The sequence below is a fragment of the Vipera berus genome, assembly GCF_964194415.1.
Source record: "Vipera berus genome assembly, chromosome: 1".
Taxonomy (NCBI): Eukaryota; Metazoa; Chordata; class Lepidosauria; order Squamata; family Viperidae; genus Vipera; species Vipera berus.
The window spans coordinates 159,488,341-159,510,703 of record NC_138202.1 but is presented as its reverse complement, the minus strand read 5'-3'; the positions used below and the strand labels follow the sequence as shown (position 1 = coordinate 159,510,703).

At 34.5% G+C, this 22,363-nt stretch overlaps 1 protein-coding gene across 3 annotated transcripts in view; it reads left to right on the top strand.

The window, feature by feature from the left end:
- The window catches only part of LOC308660644 (neurabin-1-like), a 58,952-nt gene that overhangs the window by 22,601 nt on the left and 13,988 nt on the right, over window positions 1-22,363 (top strand). For all 3 annotated transcript variants that reach the window (XM_081315092.1, XM_081315091.1, XM_081315093.1), the window contains exons 7-16: window positions 517-660; window positions 3,558-3,611; window positions 4,861-5,090; window positions 6,512-6,605; window positions 6,692-6,863; window positions 7,455-7,606; window positions 10,164-10,476; window positions 14,372-14,453; window positions 16,844-16,915; window positions 18,244-18,439. In XM_081315092.1, coding sequence (XP_081171218.1) covers window positions 517-660; window positions 3,558-3,611; window positions 4,861-5,090; window positions 6,512-6,605; window positions 6,692-6,863; window positions 7,455-7,606; window positions 10,164-10,476; window positions 14,372-14,453; window positions 16,844-16,915; window positions 18,244-18,439 — 1,509 coding nt within the window. The remainder of the gene's footprint in view (window positions 1-516; window positions 661-3,557; window positions 3,612-4,860; window positions 5,091-6,511; window positions 6,606-6,691; window positions 6,864-7,454; window positions 7,607-10,163; window positions 10,477-14,371; window positions 14,454-16,843; window positions 16,916-18,243; window positions 18,440-22,363) is intronic.

Sequence of the window (22,363 nt, the reverse complement as noted above, 5' to 3'; positions counted from 1 at the left end):
TGGTTATATTTGTATTAACATATGTAGTTCCCTGATAAAAATCACATTGGACTATAAATTAAATACTTAATTATTTAAGCATTAAATCAAAAACTTAAAAGCAAGGCAACCGTACAGTTTCTTCATTTTCTTTATTTTTCTTCTGCTACTCTTTGTAGCCATTTGTGTTTTCCTGATTTGTAAAGCCCCTTTGCTCAAAAAGAGGAGCAAAGTGAGAACAGTCAGGCAACATGGACTAGCAGACTTCTTGCACAAAATATACTTTCAGCCAAATTTGATGTTCAGATTCAAAGTTTGAATCTGAGACCAATGTAATCAAATTTGATGATTTACGATGTCATATGAACCAACAATTAAACATGTAAATATAAACTATTAAGCATTTATTTTTAAAAATGTTAAAGATTTTAAGCTTTGCACGTTCATAAAAATAGCATTAATGTTTATTGTTGTATTAAAACCATTTTAAGAAAGTTTTATTTTGCTTTAATAAAATATTGTTTAATATTGTTTTAGGATGAAGATTATGATGAAGATGAAGTTTCTTTTGAATCACATTTGCAAGAAAAATCAGTAGAAGTATTTTATCTTCCTGAAAATGAAGATATTAATTTCCCGTTAGACATGGATTCTACACAGTTCATGCTGAAATTTAAAGAGGTAGAGTGCAATTTTGTTATCTCTTAAAATGGATGATAGGAAGTTTACTGTGAATTAACTATTGTATGTTCGAAAATCTGATGTTACAATTTAATTATAACTTTTTCAAAGATATCTTTGGAACTGAAGAACCCAATAAAAATTCATGGATTATATTGTATTTTTAAAATATTTTCAAGATGTGTATGTAGGAATTATACTTCTTATTCAAAATATAAAATAACCTGGGAATTATGTTCATTTTAATAACTCCAGAAAAACCACTTTATATATCTCGTTCATTGAGAAATATTGTTTAGTAAGCATATCTAAATAAGTGATAAACATAGTACATAATCAAAATCATAACAAAATCATTAATGCATGAACAATACCAATTCAATATAGATAGTCCTCAACTTACAGCAATTCATTTAGTGAGTGTTCAAAGTTACAACGGCACTGAAAACAGTGACTTAATGACCATTTTTCACACTTATGAACTTTGCAGCATCTACGTGATCATGTGATCAAAATTCGGATTCTTGGCAACTGGACTGTAGTTAAGACAGTTGCAGTATCCCAGAGTCACATGATTGCAACCTTCTGACAAGCAAAGTCAGTGGGGAAGCCAGATTCATTTAGCAGCTGTGTTATTAACAACTTCAGTGATTCACTTAACAAGTGTGGCAAGAAAGATCGCAAAATTTTTATTTTTTATTTTTTTTAATTTTAATTCCATTTATATCCCGCCCTTCTCCGAAGACTCATGGCGGCTTACAAACTTAGCAGTAGCCTTCATTCTATGTATATGCCTGCTTATTAGGGCTTTCACACACACCCCAAGCGGCATTATTACAAAGTCAGCTTAATTGCCCCCAACAATCTGGGTCCTCATTTTACCTACCTCGGAAGGATGGAAGGCTGAGTCAAATGGGGCAAAATCCACTCAACAAATGTCTCATTTAGCAACAGAAATTTTGGGCTCAATTGTGGTTGATGAGTACCTGTATTGCAACAAATCCAAGCAAATGAGGACCCAGATTGTTGGGGGCAATAAGCTGACTTTGTAATAATGCTGCTGGGGGCCCCCCCGAAAGCCCTAATAAGCAGGCATATACATAGAATGAAAGCTATTGCTAAGCACATTGATTTGTCCTTAGATTGTAAGCCGCCCTGAGTCTTCGGAGAAGGGCGGGATATAAATGGGATTTTTAAAAAAAATGTAAGCACAATAAGGGTATAGGTTACTGTTCAGTACATGCAACATCTTCCACATAATATCACCTATGGGATTACACTATGTTCTACCTTTACCTCTTCCCAATCCTCCCCTTCCATTCCATTCTTCAGTCCTTTCTGGGGCAAAATCCAGATAGCTGATCCAACTGCTGTGCTGTCTCCACTGTCTTGCTTTTGGCTGCCTCAGCAAAACAGTTGTGGCCTCAATGCTCTTGATGTGCCACTGTCCCCCCACCCCCACCCCAAGTCGACTGCTTCCGAAGGAGTTGCCTTCTCAGACTCTCTGACTACCTTCCACTGTACTTTTAGCTAATAACACTCTGATACTCTTCTAAGTCATTTGAAAGAAGAAAAAAAGCATATCCTTTTTGTATAAAGCATATCTTTATATCTTTTGTTTTGATTTAGTTGTTTAGTAGGCTTGAGAGAATTAGTTTTTATCTTTTAAGCCTCCTAATAAATGTTTCTTGCCAACAATAATAATGCTGATTATGTAAAGAAACATTTTCAGGCAATGTATGTGGGAAAGTATATTAATATATCAGTTGGAGCTATTTTTATCTAGCAATGTATCATGATTCTTTAACATGAATCAATCAATGCCTCTGTTCATATTCATCGTACATAAGTGGGTTATATAATTGTCAGCTGGAAACAATTGAAAGAGAGGAAGGGCTGACTGAAATTTGGATTTCAGCAAAATTGGTGGGAAAAGCAAGTTAGAACTACTTCCTCTGACTAGATAATAATAATAATAATAATAATAATAATAATAATAATAATAATAATAATAATAATAATAATAATAAGAAGAAGAAGAAGAAGAAGAAGAAGAAGAAGTAGTAGTTGGAAGGGACCTTGGAGGTCATCTAGTCCAACCCCCTGCTAAGGCAGGAAACCCTATACCATTTCAGACAAATGGCTGTCCAGTCTCTTCTTAAAAACTTCCAGTGTTGGAGCATTCACCACTTCTGGAGGCAGGTTGTTCCACTGATTAATTGTTCTAACTGTCAGGAAATTTCTCCTTAGTTCTAGGTTGCTTCTCTCCTTGATTAGTTTCCATCCGTTGCTTCTTGTCCTGCTCTCAGGTGCTCTGGAGAACAGCCTGGCTCCCTCTTCTTTGTGGCAGCCCCTGAGATATTGGAACACTGCTATCATGTCACCCCTCACCCTTCTCTTCATTAAACTACACATACCCAGTTCCAGCAACCGTTCCTTATATGTTTTAGCCTCCAGTCCCCCAATCATCTTTGTTGCTCTTCTCTGTACTCTTTCTAGAGTCTTGACATCTTTTTTACATCGTGGTTCTAGTAATGTGCCTCTTATGTTTGGAAAAATTATTGACTGTAAGCCACCGAATAGCAATCTCCGTCCCTTCAGATATTGCTGAATTTTATCACTTAGAAGATTTAAGTCAGCATGGCTAGTAGTGAGATAATTTATGAACTATAGCCTAGCAGTATCCTGAGACCAGTTGGTCTGGTGTAAGTATATAATAAACAAGTGGCTTTATTTTGCTTGAGGAGACGAGCAAGTGGGCACTTTGAGACTATGAAACCTTATCGTTTCAAATGTGATTGAAAAAAATGTGAACAGTAATAGATATATAAAATGAATTTTCAAATATCAGTTGCACCTTTTTTTCTTAAATAAAACTTTCTATGCATTTTTTCTAGTTACAATTAAAACACGCAGTTACAGTAGCTGAAGTGAATCAACTTAAGGAAAAGGTAAATCTTCAATATATACTTTTTTTAAAAAAATATATTTAAATTCAGTCATTTGTAAATTTAAATTGAATATCTTGAAGACAAACAAGATAAAACCAAAATTCTTAATTTCAACTAAAAATAGAAAACATTATTATTTATGCAATTTGTAGTAATTTGTGAGGAATATTTTCTGTGGAATTTCATTACACTTGTTGAAATAAAAATAAGTAAGCATAGCTAGATGCATGCAAATCAAAAGCAAAAAGATTGGAGGAATAATTTGTTTTGTAAGGATAACATTTCATTTGTAAGTAAGGGCAGTGCCTAGGGTACATAGGTTAGAATGGTTTGATACTTTGAGATTTTTAATCTGCCGTAGAACAACTTTTTACAAAAATCCTCCTTTCCCATTTAGTTAAACAGATGTTCCAGTGTAATACGAGATGTACTGTTTGTACTGCATTTTTGATAGAAGAGAAGGCAGTCAACATATTTCCTAGTGTATGGATTTAAATGTAGGCCATTAGCTTTCTTGTAATTAAAACATAATATATGACTTGAATTACTGGATCTAAATAATAGATGGCCTCCTACAACTTTAAAACTTTTGCAGTATAAACTGGAAACAGTTTCTAACAGTGCTGCAGTGATAGAAAAGTAATAGGTAATCCAGTAGTTTGTTTTCTAGTAATGAAACAAAAAAATTGCTGACTATGTTTCTTGAAGTTTTGAGTTTGACAATACTGTGTAGGAATGTTTTCCTTACTTATATGCATTCTTCATTTAGTATATTTAGTATATACATTCTTCACATAGTGCAACCTATGAGAAATGGCCATCAAGAAACTAGGCAATTGTGTAGGAGCGAGAACATTTGTTTCAAAGCTAACATATTAATATCAGCAAAAAATATATATAAAACATATCCATAAAATTTAGCTTACAAATGAAGTTTTGGAAAATAAGGTAAATATTTATTTTGCTTTTGGGGTAGTAGATCTTTTATACCAGTTAAAACAATCTGAATATTAGAAATTAAAGGCAACATTTTTAGATGGCCAAAGATTTAAAAAAAGCATTAATTACTATAAAATCAATTAATCTGTGTGGATTTTATACCTAAAACTAAAATGATACCTAAAACTAAGGCAAAATTAATAATTGTTCCTTGTTACATTTTGGAGAGAAATTTACTTGTTTGGCTGTAGTCAATCTATACATGAATGAGTAATTACTAAAGTCTAATAATCTGAACTTTTTTTTTAAGCTAAAAGCAACAGAAGCTGAAAAGGATGAATGGGAGTTAAAGAAATCACAGCTCCAGGAAACAATAGATGAGAACAAAGAAAAAATTAAGAAGTTGGAAACCTACTGGTTAGAAGCCCAGAGTTTATGCAAAACAGTAAATGAGCATCTTAAAGAAACTCAAGAACAATATGATGTGCTGGAAAAAAAGTATAACAAAGCGAAGAAGTTACTCAAAGAGTATCAACAGAAGTGAGTGTGTTGTTATGCTCTTGTCAGTTAAGCTCATAGATATCTCTGCTTGTAATTTCTTATATGTACGATGTTGTGTGCTATTGCTATGTGTTTTGTTTCTGTATATGACTGGGCAATTTGCATCAGGGTCCTGAATTAGGTTAAAGTAACATATACAGTATTAGAGCTTTATTTTGGTGCTAGGGAAAAATGTAGGACAACATGAATTAAATAATTCAGGGAAAAGAAGCAAATAACTGAAAACATATATTGTACGCAGTGATGGCATTGCAGTCTTATCAAACTAGAGATGGAGAATGTGTTCTTTCAGATGTTGCCCAATTATATCTTTCATCATTGGTTGGACTGATTGAAGCTGCCATGGGTTATAGTTCAGTAAAACCTAGAGGTCCTAGGATCCTCATCTCTGATATGTAATGTCATTAAATTGAGGTTATTTTCAAAGAATATTAATTTTAAAATAGGATATTCAGGCCTCAAAACACAATTAAATTCTGGGTGTTTTTTAAAAAAATCTAATTGCTTATATATCTTAACATAGGTCCATCAAACAAATGACCTGAGTGGCTTGAAAGAATAGTAGTTTAAAAGGTATAGCATAGTAAAATGAAAATAATTAAAATGAAAATAATTAGGAGAGCATATGGCATTTAAACACAGAATCTATTTCCAAAATTGCGAAAGCATATCAAGTAAGAAAAATATTTAAACCAGCTTTCTCTAGTTGCATGTCCTTCCAGAAGAGATAATTTATGACTGTTCTTGTTATTTACAAATAAATCACTAAAAGCCATCCAGATGTTCCCAGAGAAGGCATAAAAGAGCTTTAAAACAACCAGCAAAAAAGGTGAACTATGAATTGTGCCATGTCCACATTAATTTAACATAGAATTAATCTTGCTTAAGATATTTGTGTGGTACTTCCCATTAAAAAGTTTCAGTTTTAAAATATTGGGATGAATTTAACCATACAAGAAAAAAAAGCTCAGAACCCACCGTATATTTTCCTCCCAGAACGCTTGGTTTTGTGTTTTACTTAGGTTATTAAGCTCAGCAGCAATATTCATGAGATTGGTATTAGCTGGTAAAAAGAAGCAATCTGTTCTGCAAAGGGTGGGAAAGAGAGAATGGTGAAGATAAAGGTCAGATGGAGAGGAAAAAGCAGGGAAGAGGTTGAAACTCTATGTCACATTTAAGACCATCGATCCAAGTGTGTTATGTCATATATATATTTATAGACAAATATGACTAATGAGTACTACAATACAAACAATGAATTGAAAATAAGAGGAAATTGGGTCTTTTTTAAAGAAGCAAAATTATTGTTGCTAACAAGCTCAATTTAATAAACTGCTTCAGGTTTTTTTTTCTTATTACTCCTTTATGTTGCCTAATCATATGTTTGCTCCCTCTCCCAGAGAAGTAGAACTCATGGTAAAAGAAGATCATACAAAAATTATTGAAGAAAACAATCAAGAACATGCAAATGAATTAAAAATTTTGCAGGAGAAGGTATGGACAAAATGATATTTAAAATTTTGTTTTAAAGATCTTTGTAAATGCGTCTCAGTTTTTAAAATAATATTTATCATCTTCAGATCACAGAGCTTGAAGAAAAATTAAAAATATACGAGAAACTCCCCTTTATGTTTGGAAATGGTATTTTATTAGACTCTGTCACACCAAATACTGAACAACTGGCAGAACATTTTGAAATTAAGGATGATATGCAGGAAATTGAATCTTCGGTGGAGAAATTAGATTTTTCTGGTGAGTAATAAAGAAATCTGTTGGTATGCTCTGTGAACTATGATATCAAAACCTCTGGTAAAGTCCTAATTCCTAGATACTATACTAATTGTGACTAAAAAATCCATTGTTAAGCAACGTGATCATAAGTTGAAAAAACATGTGACTACATGGTGAGAAGGCAGACTGCTTTCCATCGTTCTGCTGGCTTTCCCATCAACTTTGCTTGTGGGAAGCTGGCAAGGAAGATTGAAAATCTTGATCATGGGAGCTGTGAAGTTATAATTTGCAAGCCCACAATCAAGATTGCAGGGACTATAATGTTCCATTGTAACTACTCCTTGTTATTGTAAATTTGAACAGAACACCAAATGACCTGTCATTAAAGAGGACCACTTATACTAAATGACCTGCAACACATTTTTATAACATGACATTAAATTGTCATTCTACTAGAGCTGGTACAGTGATACTTATCTTCTTGTAAAACAATGTGTCAGAATCTAAATTATTATTTGTCTAATTGTTACAAATAAAAAGAAATATTGAATAATTTCATAATAAAATGGGGTGATGACTATAGTTTTTAATGTGACTATGCATTTGTTACAGATTTTGATAACTTTGTTGGAGACCCACCAAGGTTAGATACAAGTGCTCATAAAGCTAAGGCACAGCTTGCCTTGAAAGTAAAACGTCAGCCACCTTCTCGGTCAAAGCTAAAGGAATCTCTTGGTGCCAAACAAACAGATAGAAACTCACAGGTATAGTATTCATTTTATTTTCCCAGGTATAATTTGGTACTTTTTAATGATTAAAGTATACATGATATCAAATACATAATTTACTCAGCATTTCTGGCAGATGACCTAAAACAGGGATGTCAAACTCACAACGTCACATGACATGTCGCAAAGTATTGCAATTTTTTTCCCATTGCCGGCAATGGGGTGGGCGCGGTTTTACCATGACGCATCTGGCCCACCCCCTGACCTAAAAGGTCATTTATTTCCTTGTTCTCCCAGCTTTTCAAACCAAGTGTTTTTTGCCATATTTAATATTTATTCATTCATTTTCTGTAGCCGCCTAACTCAACCGAGTAACTGGATGTCTTACAATTGATGTAGGTACTGTTCATTCTTCTGCAGCTTTCCAGTAATTATCAGATTTCAACTGCTGCTGCATTTGACAGATTTTGAGAGAAATATTAGGCTAATAGGCATATACAGTTCCTTAAAAATGGATTGAGTTAACAGGGACACAAGGGGTTTTATATTATCTCTTTAGTCTCACTTCTTTCCAGCATGTGCAAGTACTTTCCTTCTTGGAAAATAGCTGACTTAAGTTGGGTAGAAGAGGATAAAGTAATGATTACATTTGTTACATTTTGTTTGTGGATTTGGGTTTGGCTAGAAGGTATATAATTTCACAGACCTTTTTCTACTGCTTAAGGAAATACATATTTCTCACTCATAAAACTGATTTTTTCTTACATTTATTTCAGCTCTATGGAAATCATTACTAATGTGGAAAGACTTTAAAAATCAGTTTAAAGCATACAGCCCAGTGATTAGCTCTATAATCTATACTGAAACAGCTGATTAGGGGGGAAATAATTTGGCATTTATTTATATAGCAATAGCACTTAGACTTATATACCACTTCACAATGCTTTACAGCCTCTCTAAGCGGTTTACAGAGTCATCATATTGCCCGAACAATCTGGGTCCTGTTTTTACTGACCTCGAAAGGATGGAAGGCTGAATCAACCTTGAGCCTGTCAGGATCGAACTGCTGGCAGCCAGCAGTCAGCAGAATTAGCCTGCAATACTGCATTTTAACCACTATGCCCCCATGGCGCAATATAAGATTTTTTTAAAAGAAATGCACCTATCTCTGCTTCAACAAAGGTTTGCGTTAAATCATTTTATGGTTATTTCAAATCTGATATTAATTAAAAGTTACATTGTACAGTAACTGTAAATTAGTCTTTTAAACTCCTTTGTAGAATATAAGAATCACAAACTTTGAAATGTTTGGAAATTTGGACAAAAGTAACTTCTATTATGGTTGAAAAAGACATATTTTTCTTTTTGCTATCTTTTTTAAAAAATATGTTTGGGTAACACAGCTGTTCATTCACATGCTTTTCTGCATACATAGATTTGAAGAATTCCAATCTAATATACATAGATTTGAACAATTCAGAACAATAAAATATCAAAAGATATTTTTGATATTTTCTGGTGATATTTTCTTGTTTTTATTTGACTTTGTTTAATTGTATGTCACTACACAATAATGTAAAGAATTGTGCATGTTATTACAAAACAATATATAATGTTTGCATAATAGAATGTGTAATTACAGTTGCATTTTAACATTTTATTTCATATTAATATAATTACATTGCTCATTTATATATTTAGGTACATAGAGATGAAAAGATGTGATGAAAGGGAAATTGTAACAAATTAAGCCACAGGTTCTGGTACGCCAACTTAAGCAATTTGAGTTGGTGTTATAAAGAAAGAGCGGCATGCAGGAAGGGAATATTTCTAGCAAAAACATTTCACAACAATGAAAGCATCACAGAAAGTATAATGTCTTGATGTTAGCTTAGGTTATTTCGGCAAGGTGATTCACAGCTAATTATGGATAACAGCTTTAACAAATAAGCAATATAGGAAAACCTGGGTGTTAATGATAGTCCTAAAGTTCCTTAGACAGTGGTGGTGAACCTATGGCACGTGTGCCATAGGCGGCACTCAGAGCCCTCTCTGTTGGCACACGTGCCACTGCCGGAAGCAGCAGGTCCATTTAGTCGCCACCACTGCCCGGAGCAGGAGCCCCGCCCAGCACAAAGGAGGCAAAGCGGCTGACTAGCAAGCTCAAGTAGAGATGGTAGAGCAGAGGTCACCAACCATTGTTGATTGGCGGACTGGAAGAAAAGGGAGGGGGAAGCATTTTACGTGCATGCGTGCATGGGGCTGTGAGCATGCACGCGCTGCAAATGGGGCAGGGCCAGTGCCTGTGTGGTACTCACTAGCCCTGCCCCATTCTTGCGTGGTGCAGCGCCTTGTATTAGCGCCTTGCAGCACGGTGGCCCATTTTTGCGCCCCTGGTTTTTGCGTGCCAGAGGTGGCACTCAAGAGGTGCCTCCCTGCCCACCCCTCCCCAAGGGCACCATAATACTGATGCACCCCTGGCACTTTGCAATAAATAAGTGGGTTTTGGGTTGTGGTATGGGCGCTCGGTCTCTAAAAGGTTCGCCATCACTGTGCTTAGAGTATTAATGTTGTTTTCTTTCTTATGTTTCAGGATATTAATGATGATACAAAAGAAGATACCTTGAGTAGGTTCTCAGATGTGACAGAAAAGGTCATTTCATTACAGCAAAGTGATACAGATAAAAAAAATGATAAATTGGAATGTGCTGAAAACAGTGACTTTTCATTGGAACCAAGTCCACCAGTTTCTGTGCACTCTTCTCCAGTGTATAAACTACAGACAGAAGACGTTGCTGGAATATCTCAGTCACTACCTAACGATGATTCTGCTCCAAATTCCCCTGCTGGATATTGCCGAAATATTAAGCAAAGAGAATCAAAAGGAAAGGGGAAAGTGAACAAAGGTAATATTAAAATGATTGTGTCACATTAAGATCTGCTGTTCACATATTTTTCCAAGAATGTACAATTATGTTTTTCACTACTATCCGAGCAAGATATATTTTGCTCTTCACGCATAGGCAATGTCAAATTTGGGGGAATATTAATATCATACTTACATCTCTGAACTTACTTCCATGAATCTGACGCATCACAGTAACCAACAGATAACCCTAAAACACATGATATTCTACTAAATTGCACCTCTGGCATTAAAAAAAAGAAGATGACAGTCAATCTTTTTTAAACAATTAAACAATCTTAATATACCACTAAAGAGAATTTTTTGTTGGACTAAATGAGTCCTTAAGAAACATTGCATCTTAAATCTGAAAGATATTGGTTCTGCAATATAGGATGCTCCAATTCTGTATTTAAAATTACTTTTATATTATAAAACTTTATTTAATGTTTTTGTTTGGTTGTTTATATTGAATTATCAGTTTAACCTGGATAAAAGAATTATTCAGTTTACACAATACATCCAGAGACTGCTAAAGTATCAAGGTCCTACCAGGGACATAATAAATGCTTTAACTGAATACGATGTTCCTCTATTTTTTTCAAATTACATTGTTTCAATAATTTTTCAAAAGTTTTAAAAGTTCATATTACATTTTAATGGGTTAATCTCCTTTTCATCTTATGATATCTATCCCCCCTCTTTTCCTGCCATTTTAAATTAAGAATAACTCAAAAATATAAACTAGTAAATCAATGCATTTTGATGTGAAAATTTTGTCCCAGTACTCATCGTTTGTTTGGTACACCATTCACAAGCTAGAGTTTGCCAGTGTCAGCTGCCTTGTAACTCACCACATTATTCCTTATGGGAATAATTTGTTTGGTGGTCATTGTTTTGGTACTCATTGCACCTCCTGGAACCAATTAACATTGAGTACCAAAGTACCACTGTAACACCAATTAGTCACAGATCTAACTGAACCATTTACCTGTAAAAAGTTCTCATGTCATCAGTAATCACAGTTAAAAATAATATATTTCTGGAAGACAAAAGAGTTTAAGATAACACAAGCCATTGGTAAGTGTGTACATTCAGCCTGCAGAATATATTGTTTACTAATAACAAGTTAATTTGGTGTATGCTATATAGACCAAAATTTTTCTGCACAGCTTTAGAATGGTGCATCATCTTGCCTTTTCTTACTGTATCTTTTGCCTTTCTGATCATCTTGCTGCATTGTATTTTATCTCATTGTTTTATTATGATATGCTTGATGTTTCCATAACATGTAATAAAATATTCAGGTTCAAAATAGTATCTAAATTGATTTTTGTGTAAACTCTAATATTGTTATCACTTTGGGTCAACCCAAGTCTGAAGAAAGTGTTTTTAAAACATGAATTTAAAAAAATCTCTCTCTGGTTTTTAACAGTACATTCAACTTATGCACATTATTTAGTTTGTTTGATTTAATATGTAATTACTGCTTCTGAAGCCCCATAATAGTTAGAGATTCCGGAAAAGTTATCTGCTGCTCCATAGCCTACTCTTTATAGTAAGTTTGAGAGAATTTCACAGTAGTTACCTCTAGGCCTTGGCTATAAAGAGCTTAAAGGTCTTAATCTGATAAGTCATTGGAGGATCACAGTAAATCATATGACATTATTTTCGTATTATCTTAAAATGATTTTAATACAACAATATACGTTATGTATATTGGACACCTCAAAGAATGTTTGAAAAGAGGTGACTGCAATTAAAGTTTGGGTAATTGTAGATTCCCTTAGGAATCAGAAAATAAACATATGGTTTGACTGTATCCTGTTATTATTGTGCTTGGGGCCGACATCAGCAAGATTATTAATATGACTGGTTCTATTGCAGTATGGTAAGAATGTGCATATTATTCTTGGCTGTATCCCCAGTATTTGGAATATATCAAGATACTGTACAAAAATAGTGGGTTTAGAGAGCGTGGGAGTTGACCAGAAGAATTAGACAGCACTTGGAAGGAAAAATTAAAATTGATTTGCAACAGTGTTTTTACCAACTGTTTGTTTTACCAACTGTTTGTTTTCGGCAAAGAAGACTTCAAGGAATATTGTCAGTTTTTGTAGCTACTTATAAATGCAATTTTTAGGCCTTCTTTTTTCTTTTCATTTATATTAATCCTGTGGTCCATTAGTATTGTTATATACATTTGTATACTTTTATTTGTTTGCATGCTATTGTTACAAAAAGTTTCCACAAATGAAATATTTTCAGTATTACTCAGCAACTTTCTACTTCTCAATCGTAATCCCAATCTTCCAATTTTGCTGCAGTTTATTCAAGATTCTTGAAATCTTGATTTTGGCATGTCCTGAAGATTTGAGAATCTCTGCAGAGTTTAAGAGATCTTGAACTTTTTTTGTTTGAGCCCCTACTTAACCATGCCATTACATCACAATGCTTTCATTATCACTGAAGTTTTACAGTATAAAATGAACACTAAACTATCTTTCATCCCCTAATTGGATGCCTTTGGAGACAGTTACAGTGTAGAATAATGAAGCATTAGGTCATTTCAGAAGTAACATTTTTGTTAAGGTTTTATATTGTCCAATAGATTAAAAACAAAGGATATTAAAAAAAAGTATTTCAAATGCATGGATGTATGTTTTTACCTTAATAATCCAGGACTTAAATTGTTTAAAAAGAGGGCAGAAGAAGAAAAAGAAAGGAAAGAATAACATTGTTTTGTTTGTCATTCTTTACCTTACCTATGTTTTAACTGTATTAGCCCATGCTAGTAATGCAATGTTAGCAATTGTTATTTGGGGACCTTTATTTAATAAGAAATATTGAACGTATAATTCACCTGAGTGGCCAGGGAATAAAGGCTCCAATACAGTAACAAGCTTCTAAGATGTGTATAGAAAATGCAGGGAAGCAGGTCGTGAGACAAGGATTTAATGGCCCCTGAGCTACATGAACAGAAATTGTCTCTCTCTCTGGGACCTTCCTGTATCGGCCTTCAAGAATTGCCGATGGAAAAACTAGAGCAATGAAAAAGCTTTTCAATATTTAGTGATCATTTAGTAGTCTAAATATCATTCTGGCTTGAAGGGATTCATACAATTTCCTAAAACTGTCCTCAGCAGTAATTTACTATACTCTGTGTTTTTACCTTGAGGGTCAATTATGGGGGTTGTATTTTTTTTCAGGGTGCCACATTAGATAAAAAAAATCGATTGCTGTTTCTCAGAGCAGTAGAGGTTCTTGTCATTGAAGGCTGGTATTGGGATGCTGTTGGGAGCTTGTTTGTTTCTATCCTGCCTTTATTGGTTTTTTTATTACCGGTATTTTTACAAATAACTCAAGATGATGAATATATTCCATACACACCTTCCTCCTCTTTTTCCACAACAGCCCTAATGAGATGGGTTGGGCTGAGAGAGATTCACTGCCTCAAAATCACCCAACTTTTTACTGGAATCAGACAATATCAGGGTTTTCTCCCCCAACTTTTGAGTGGGCATAATTTCCTGTCTTATTATGTGCTTCTTTCAAACTTGGATAGGCAGAATGTACCTATAAATACTAACTAGGCCTTGTCTTGAGAACTTGCTATCTTTGTTTGTCTTCACCATTGGTAATTGCAAAGATATTTTAAAAACATCTAATTTTTTATCTTGGGGGAAAGCTTGTTTTAATTTTCCTATTCCTGTGAAATATTTACTGCACTTTATTCACTGTTCTTAAGATCTAGGAGTTTAACATTATCACCTTAAGAAAGTGTTCTTCAATAACTTCTTGTTTATCCTTATGTAGAATTGCTCTATTTTCTCACATCATTTGATTAAATTATCATTATGGTACATAATTTATGTCAGTAAATATATTTATTACAGATGAGAAAAGAGCTGACGAAAAGGCTGAATCAGGGGACGGTTCTTCTGTGGGAAAATCCAAAAGACGTTTTCCAGATTTTGGGTATGGGTTTTTTGGTTTTAACAACAGAAAGTTGCATTGGTTTATTAAACTACAGTTCTTTACATTCGAAGTTAGATATTTATCTGAATAATTAATGCTGATAATACATATATTAAAATACCACTTTAAGTGTGTCCTGGAATTTTTTCTATTGTCGTGGAAAAAAATTTTTTTTGCTTTATGCTACTAGAGAGTATTGTTTATCTTCAAAAATTGAATTTTGAGTTTTGTGTTGATGTCAGTTAGTTTTAATATTATTTTGCTGCTTAATAGGATGTGAGTGAAATATAATTATTGTGTAATATATACATGATACATGCAGTCCTTGCTTAATAACCAGTTATTTTTAAAATTACGATGGACTCAAAATTATAACCCAACCTCAAAGTTAACCCCCCCCCATGGTCATGTGATCACATTTTGGGAGTTTGGCAACTGGCTTTTATTTATGACCGATTGCAGTGTCCCATGACCATGTCACCATAATGTGTGACATTTTTTGCCAGTTTCTGGCATTTTTCAGCAAAAAACACCCATTCAGAAGAATGGATTCATTTAATGACCAGGTGATTCACTTTAAGATCTCCTATGGAGATCTGCCGAACAATCGCAACAATTTGTGACCAAAATTTTGCACCCATTTATGCTTGTTAAGTGAGGACTACTTGTATACATTTAAATAATGAAACCAAATTATTTGGTTCAGATTACTTTTTAACATCATAAGGAGGTTATCATTTGGATCTAGATTTAATTAAAAGTGGAGCTTCTCCACTTCTTCTCCAGAGAGCTAGATCTTTGCATATAATGTGTTTGAAGTAGCCTAAAATCTAGAAAAATAGCTATCAGGTTTTTTTTATTATATAGCAAATTGCTGTTAAAGGTAAAAGACAATTTAACATAATTGTAATGATGATGATGATGTTGGAAGGGACCTTGGAGGTCATCTAGTCCAACCCCCTGCTCAGGCAGGAAACCCTATACCATTTCAGACAAATGGCTGTCCAGTCTCTTCTTAAACACTTCTAGTGTTGGAGCATTCACAGCTTCTGGAGGCAGGTTGTTCCGCTGATTAATTGTTCTAACTTCAGGAAATTTCTCCTGAGTTCTAGGTTGCTTCTCTCTGATTAGTTTCCATCCATTGCTTCTTGTCTTGCCTTCAGGCGCTTTGCAGAATAGCTTGACTGCCTCTTCTTTGTGCCAGCCCCTGAGATATTGGAAGACTGCTAACATGTCACCCCTCCTCCTTCTCTTCATTAAACTAGACATACCCAATTCCAGCAACTGTTCCTTACATGTTTTAGCCTTCAGTCCCCTAATCATCTTTGTTGCTCTTCTCTGTACTCTTTCTAGAGTCTCAACATCTTTTTTACATCGTGGTCACCAAAACTGGATGCAGTATTCCAAGTTTGGCCTTACCAAAGCATTGTAAAGTGGTATTAACACTTCACATGATCTTGATTCTATCCCTCTGTTAATACAGTCTAGCACTGTGTTGGCTTTTCTGGCAGCTGCAGCACATTGCTGGCTCATATTTAAGTGATTGTTTCACCATTGAATTTCATTTTGTTAGACAGCGCTCAGTATTCACGTCTGTCCAGATCCTCCTGTATTTTAAGCCTGTCTTCTGGAGTGTTGGCTATTCCTGCCAGCTTGATGTCATCTGCAAATTTGATGAGTTCCCCATCTATCCCTTCATCCAAATCGTTGATGAAGATGTTGAAGAGCACTGGGCCCAGAAAAGAACCCTGGGACATCCCACTACACACTTCCCTCCATGTAGATGCAGTTCCATTGCGGACCACACACTTGAGTACGGCTGGTCAGCCAGCTACAAATCCATCTGGTGATGATGCTGTCTAACCCACATTTTTCTATCTTGTGTTATACATAATGCTGAAAAGTACTCAGAACCACTACTGGTATACAAGTCATAGGAATTCTGGGTGATAATAAATAGCATTATACTCCAACAAGAGTTAATCAAATCATTTGTGGCCTAAAATTTGGGAATGCCCTAGGGTTGGGTGAGGCCTCATATCTATGGGAAGCTAGGAAAAACATTTCTCTTTACATTATATTATTAATTTATATTATACTGTATCATTTTTTCATTCTTCAATAAGTAATTTTTCATAAAAGAGTATTCAGTGTAGCATATATTCTATTGTGAACATTTTGAACTGTAAAATACATGGTGATTTATGTGTTTATCAGAGTAGAGTGATAAAACTGCTATATTTTGGCTTTTAATGTGAATACTTTAGAACAACTCAATCCTGTAGATGTCTATTAAAATCTGTGCTTTAATGAATAAGTCTTACTTCTAGGTAAGGATTGCAATTTAAGATTTATGAAGTGCTTAATTTATTGGTTCAATATAATTTCAGGGGCCTAAGAAAATCAGGTGGTAAAGGCAAAAAGCAAGAAAAAGAAAATGCAAGAGGTTCTCTGGACAGCAGGTATACATAGATACATTCTTATTGATACATTCCAAGTTGAAATATTTCTTTGGAACTAGAATGTTTTTTCTGAATGAATTCACAGTTCAGTATTGCACACTTTATTGAGAATTTCAGTCTTCAGGTGCAAGTGTTCTATCAATCTACATAATATAGTTTTTTTTCCATGTTGGTTTTTTAACAATTTTATAAATTGTAAGATCTTTTTCCAGAAAATCTAGAATCCAAACACTTACTGTACCAAAGTTTCAATGAATTTCTTTTCTCGTACTTCATTGGAAGTGATATTAATGGAAAAGTGGACAAATGTCCTATACTTTTTTGTTTTTAAATTCTATATTTAAAAGTCCAAGTTGCACTGCAGTTTCCTTTATATATTTTTAAGTTATTAATCCTAGGATTACAATATAATAACTTCTGGTGAAACTTTTTATATTGTATTGCTAAATCACTGTAAATATTCTTTTTTTTATTACACACTGTCCGGAATAGTATTGAATAACTATGAGCCATGTGAGAAAGTACAAATGGATGAAGTATTTTATGTAGTATTTTAAGAACCAGTTCTTATATTTTTGAAGAATCTGTCCCTGTGTCTTGTTACGCACTGTGTTCAAAGTCTAACAGCAAGCTTTATCATTTGGCTGTAGTATCCTCTGATACTATTATACAGCAATTTACTAAAAAGTGGTTTAAGGTTTGAAGAACATGGGTTCATATTCAGAATATTGTACAAATGATTCATTTGTGCTTATTGTGTCCAATTTATATCTTTAAAAGATTTGTATTTCTGCTTTTAATTTGGAAATAACTTTATAAACATGTTTTAGATTTCAGAGATGCAGCAGTTTTAACTCTATCCTTTTTATAAAATAAAATAAGCTAATTAATAGTGAGATGAAAAAGGGAATTTCATGGATTAAATTGTGAGGTAATTTTTTCCATACAGAAAACAACACCTCCTGTTTCTATACCCAATCTTAAACTTTCCTAAAAAAAAGAAAAGTGTAACATAATCAGAGATTTTTTTTACTTACATACATTTTCTGTGTACCAACTCCAAAGTTATTGCTAAAAGGTTTTCAGCACTGGGAGTTCTTTTCTGTTTGCTACAACAAGACAAAAATCCCTTAGTAACAACTATTTTTAAAATGCTTTAAAAATAGTAAGCCAAGCTTATTCACAGTTTATTAAATTTATTTTAGTTTTGTGTTATAAATGGTTATACTGAATGTTAAAATAGGAACTGTGACAAACACATTAAATAGCTTGATTTGCATGTAGAGTAAATGTTGATATATGGTTTTATGGACATGATATTATTTCAGAGGTTCCCGAGAATTATTGGAAGACCCTGACAACAATTTATCTGCCTCAGATTCCGATTCACCTATTCCTACTTGTATGCCTTTCTCTTGGTTTGGAGACAGCCATAAGGAACATAGCTCTAGTAGCACCCTGAGTTTTTCTCAGGGTGGGCAGGATATTGCCATTGAACAAAGTCAAGAGAAGACCAGAAGCAAGGTAAATGTAGCTTGTTTGAATATATTATGCATTTTAGATACACTGACTTCCTCAATAGTTAATATTGCTCGGATTTTCTAGAGCTACCTTATGTCTTCTTTGAACCCAAAGGACTACTTTATATCTTGTATACAACCTGGAAATGCAGTTTACAAGTTAGTCATCACTGTACATATTACTGACATTTCTGGGGATGTTTATGTTAAAACTATAGAGATCTCTCTTAATGTGTGAAATTTCAGTATGGCATGAAATGCTAGGTAAAATTTAGCTTCTACACTACAGTCCAGAAAGGACTATTGAAATATGTAGGGTTGGATTCCTGACAAGGCAGTACTTCATTTCGAGTAATTAAAGTCATGGGAAAGAGAGCCTTTTCTTTCTTTCTTTTCAGTCAAATCTTCTATTTAAGGAATAATCCAATCCTTAGGGCATTGGACTTAGCCAGACATGTCAAACACAAGGCCCGGGGGCCGGATCCGGCCCACGAAGTGGTTTCATGTGGCCTGCGAAGCCATCCTGGAAACAGTGAGGGAACGGCCCCCACTGCCTTGGCCCTGGCCCAGAGACCCTCCTCCTGCCAGAGACCCTCAGACCAGTCCCACTCCTGCCCCGGCCCCCATAGGCACCCTTGATGCGAACGATGTAGAGCTGGCCACGCCCACCCAGTAGGCCATACGCACTCTAGCCACGCCCACCCAGGCCATACCTACCCGGCCCCTTGAGGGCAACCGCAATGCTGATGCGGCCCTCAATGAAATTGAGTTTGACACCCCTGGACCTAGCAGTGTAAAAGACTCTGCTAAGAGAGAAAGAATTGTTGAGCTCGGTCCCATCAGGAGAAATGTTTTGTTAGATCAAAATCTTTCTGGGTTCAGTGGTCCTTTCATATTGTTTATGAAAGGTAATTTATTACAAACTATAAGAACTATTTCTTTCTCCTAGCTTTTTTAAAAATTTATTTTCAAAAAAAATTAACAAATTGCTTCTGACAGCTTTTCCAATCATTTATAAAGATATGTATAATTGTACAACAGTTAAAGCAACTAACCACAAGTATAGAAAAAAAAATTACTAATGCTAACTTTCCTTAAGTAAACATGTCTCTCCTTGGCAAATCTTGATTAGTAATGATGGATCCAAGATCTTGCAAGATGGCTGTCAAGTTGTTAAAAAAAGAATGTGAAATGTGGGAAGGCATAAATCCATGCCTTTTTTATTTTTGTTGTTAAATCAAACATTACTATTAAAATCCCTGCTTCATATTTAACAGAACTGTTAAAAGTACTGAGTCAGAAAGTTGATATATGTGGCCTGTGCAGTAATTTAATTAATTTAATTAATATTAATTAATCATAGTAAACAAACTACTTTTTGATACCAGTGATCCATCATATCATTTAGAAGAAATTTCTATCAACTGCAACTTTCTTGGTTAAGATGCAAATAACATATTAAAAATAGTAAAATTGTTCAATATATTTAGTGAAACTTCAGGCAAATTTTTCTTCTAAACTTCTTAAGCAGTAACACATGGAGGACCATGGGATCCCTCTACTATAATAAAAATATTATAAAATTAAGTAAAAATATTAAATTTGCTGAAATGTTTATGGTTGAGAGGGGCTCTTGCATATTTTTATGTATCAAGAGTTGATATTTAGATAAATAATAAATAGCTAAATCTGTTAAAAGCTACATTTTCTGTGCTTACAGAAAGTAATTATTCCAAAGCTGAATCTAATAATGTCATCATTTAGTCTAGTGCTTTGTTTTATATCCTATACAGAGTTTATAAGCTTGCATTCTACATCCTTTGTGATAATGTTAATTTCAAATTTAGTGGGTAAATCTTTCTGTAGCTTGGTTTTCTTTTACAGATACATTTGCTATTTCAAGTTTGTGATAATCTTGGGTATGCAATCTAAACCATGCTTTTTTTCATTTTGTCTTACTTTTCTTTGGCAGATCATTTCTTATATCTTGGAAGCTTGCAAAGTATTTGCCAACATAATTTTAACCAATTTATGCCTGCTTGCAAATGGCTGAATGGTTTCCTTTCACTAGGGAAAACTTGTGTTTAAGGCTTTTCAGCTGACAAAATAAAGTGAATCAATAAGGAAAGTAGCTCTCTGGTTAGATTCACAATCATCCTAAGGTTTAACTTAAACCATAATATAGTTTTGTTTGATTTAGGATGTTGTGTGAACTTAGCCAGTGCAGTTTGTAATTCATTAGTGAAGCAATAATGGGTTGGATCCAGACTGACCATTCTGTGGATCCATTAGCACAATGCATACATTCATGTATGTTTGTCTAAGAGTCTTCTGGGATGCAAAGCAAACTCTTGGTTGTTTGATCCCCTTACCCAGCTATTATATCCCCACTGTAGAGCCTGACTGGCATTTCCCTTTTTCCATCCAGATTAATTAATATTTGTAGTACATTAAATATATTAATGCAAGAAATATGAAATACAAATTGATTGAGTCATATCAAATGGGATCATTTAGCTGGTGCAAAGTAATAGTTGTAGAATCACCCGTTTGATTCTTGTGCGAATATTGAATCCATATAGATAACTCCTCTTGCATAAGTAAGCTATTGCGCAAATGCTTTTTGCAAATTATTAAACAAGTATGTCTATTAAACAAGTAGTATCACTGAGCGGTGGCTCAGTGGGTTAGAACGCTGAGCTTGTCGATCAGAAGGTCGGCAGTTTGGCGGGTCAAATCCCAAGTGCCACGTAACAGAGTGAGTGCCTGTTACTCGTCCCAGCTTCTGCCAACCTAGCAGCTCGAAAGCACGTAAAAATGCAAGTAGAAAAATAGGGACCACTACGGTGGGAAGGTAACAGTGTTCCGTGCGCCTTCGGCGTCTAGTCATGCTTGCCACATGACCACGGAGACGTCCTCGGACAAGTGCTGGCTCTTTGGCTTTGAAACGGAGATGAGCACCGGCCCCTAGAGTGGGAAACGACTAGCACGCCTGTGCGTGGGAACCTTTACCTTTTATCACATACTATTAAAGTCCCTGGTTTAACATTTTTCTCATGTTGTTTCTTGATGTAAAAGCTGAACCTCTTCAAGGAAAATAGGAGCTTTAGAGTGTGTTCCCAATCAATTCTGCCCATTGCTCTTCAAATCCCTAGTGACTGAGATCTTAATAAAAGTATTAGTAAAGTAGTCTAATTTCAGTTAAGCTACTTGTTCCTTTGGTGATTCTGATCATTAATCCTTTGCAGTATTTGTTTGTAATGCATCCCAAAATAACAAATACTAAATGAGTTTTACTAGCATGTAATGTTGAGTGACTTAAAAGTTTTAACGATGTTCGGTGTCTCTGGGCTATGAAATATTAAGTAGCTAAACGGATACAGGTAGTCCTCAACTTACTACCGCAATTGAGCCTGGAATTTTGGTCATAAGTCATTGCTGTCATAAGTTGAGTCACCATATTATCATATTATCAGACTCTATTTTACAGCCATTTTTATGACAGTCATTAAACAAGTCACAAGACCGTAAGTCCAAATCAAGCTCATCCAATGGGTGTTTTTGCAAAAAAAAAAGGGGGGGCGGGATCACAAAACATGATTGCCGGATGCTGCAACCAGGTGTAAATGTAAGTTGGCTGCCAAGTGTCCAAAATGCAATTACATGACTGCCAGGTGGTGCCACAATTGTAACTTTGAGGACAAGATGTAGATAACTTTTTTTGAGCCCATTGCAACTTCAAACGGTTGTTAAGTGAATGATTGTACGTTGAGGACAACCTGTGCATATTTTTCACCTTTGTAGCAGCAGCTATAATATACATTTGGAATGTATTTATTTATTAAACTAATATGCTACTCATCTTGCCAAAGGCAATTCTAGGCCATTTAAAATCAATATAAATGCCAATATAAAACATTAATGCAAT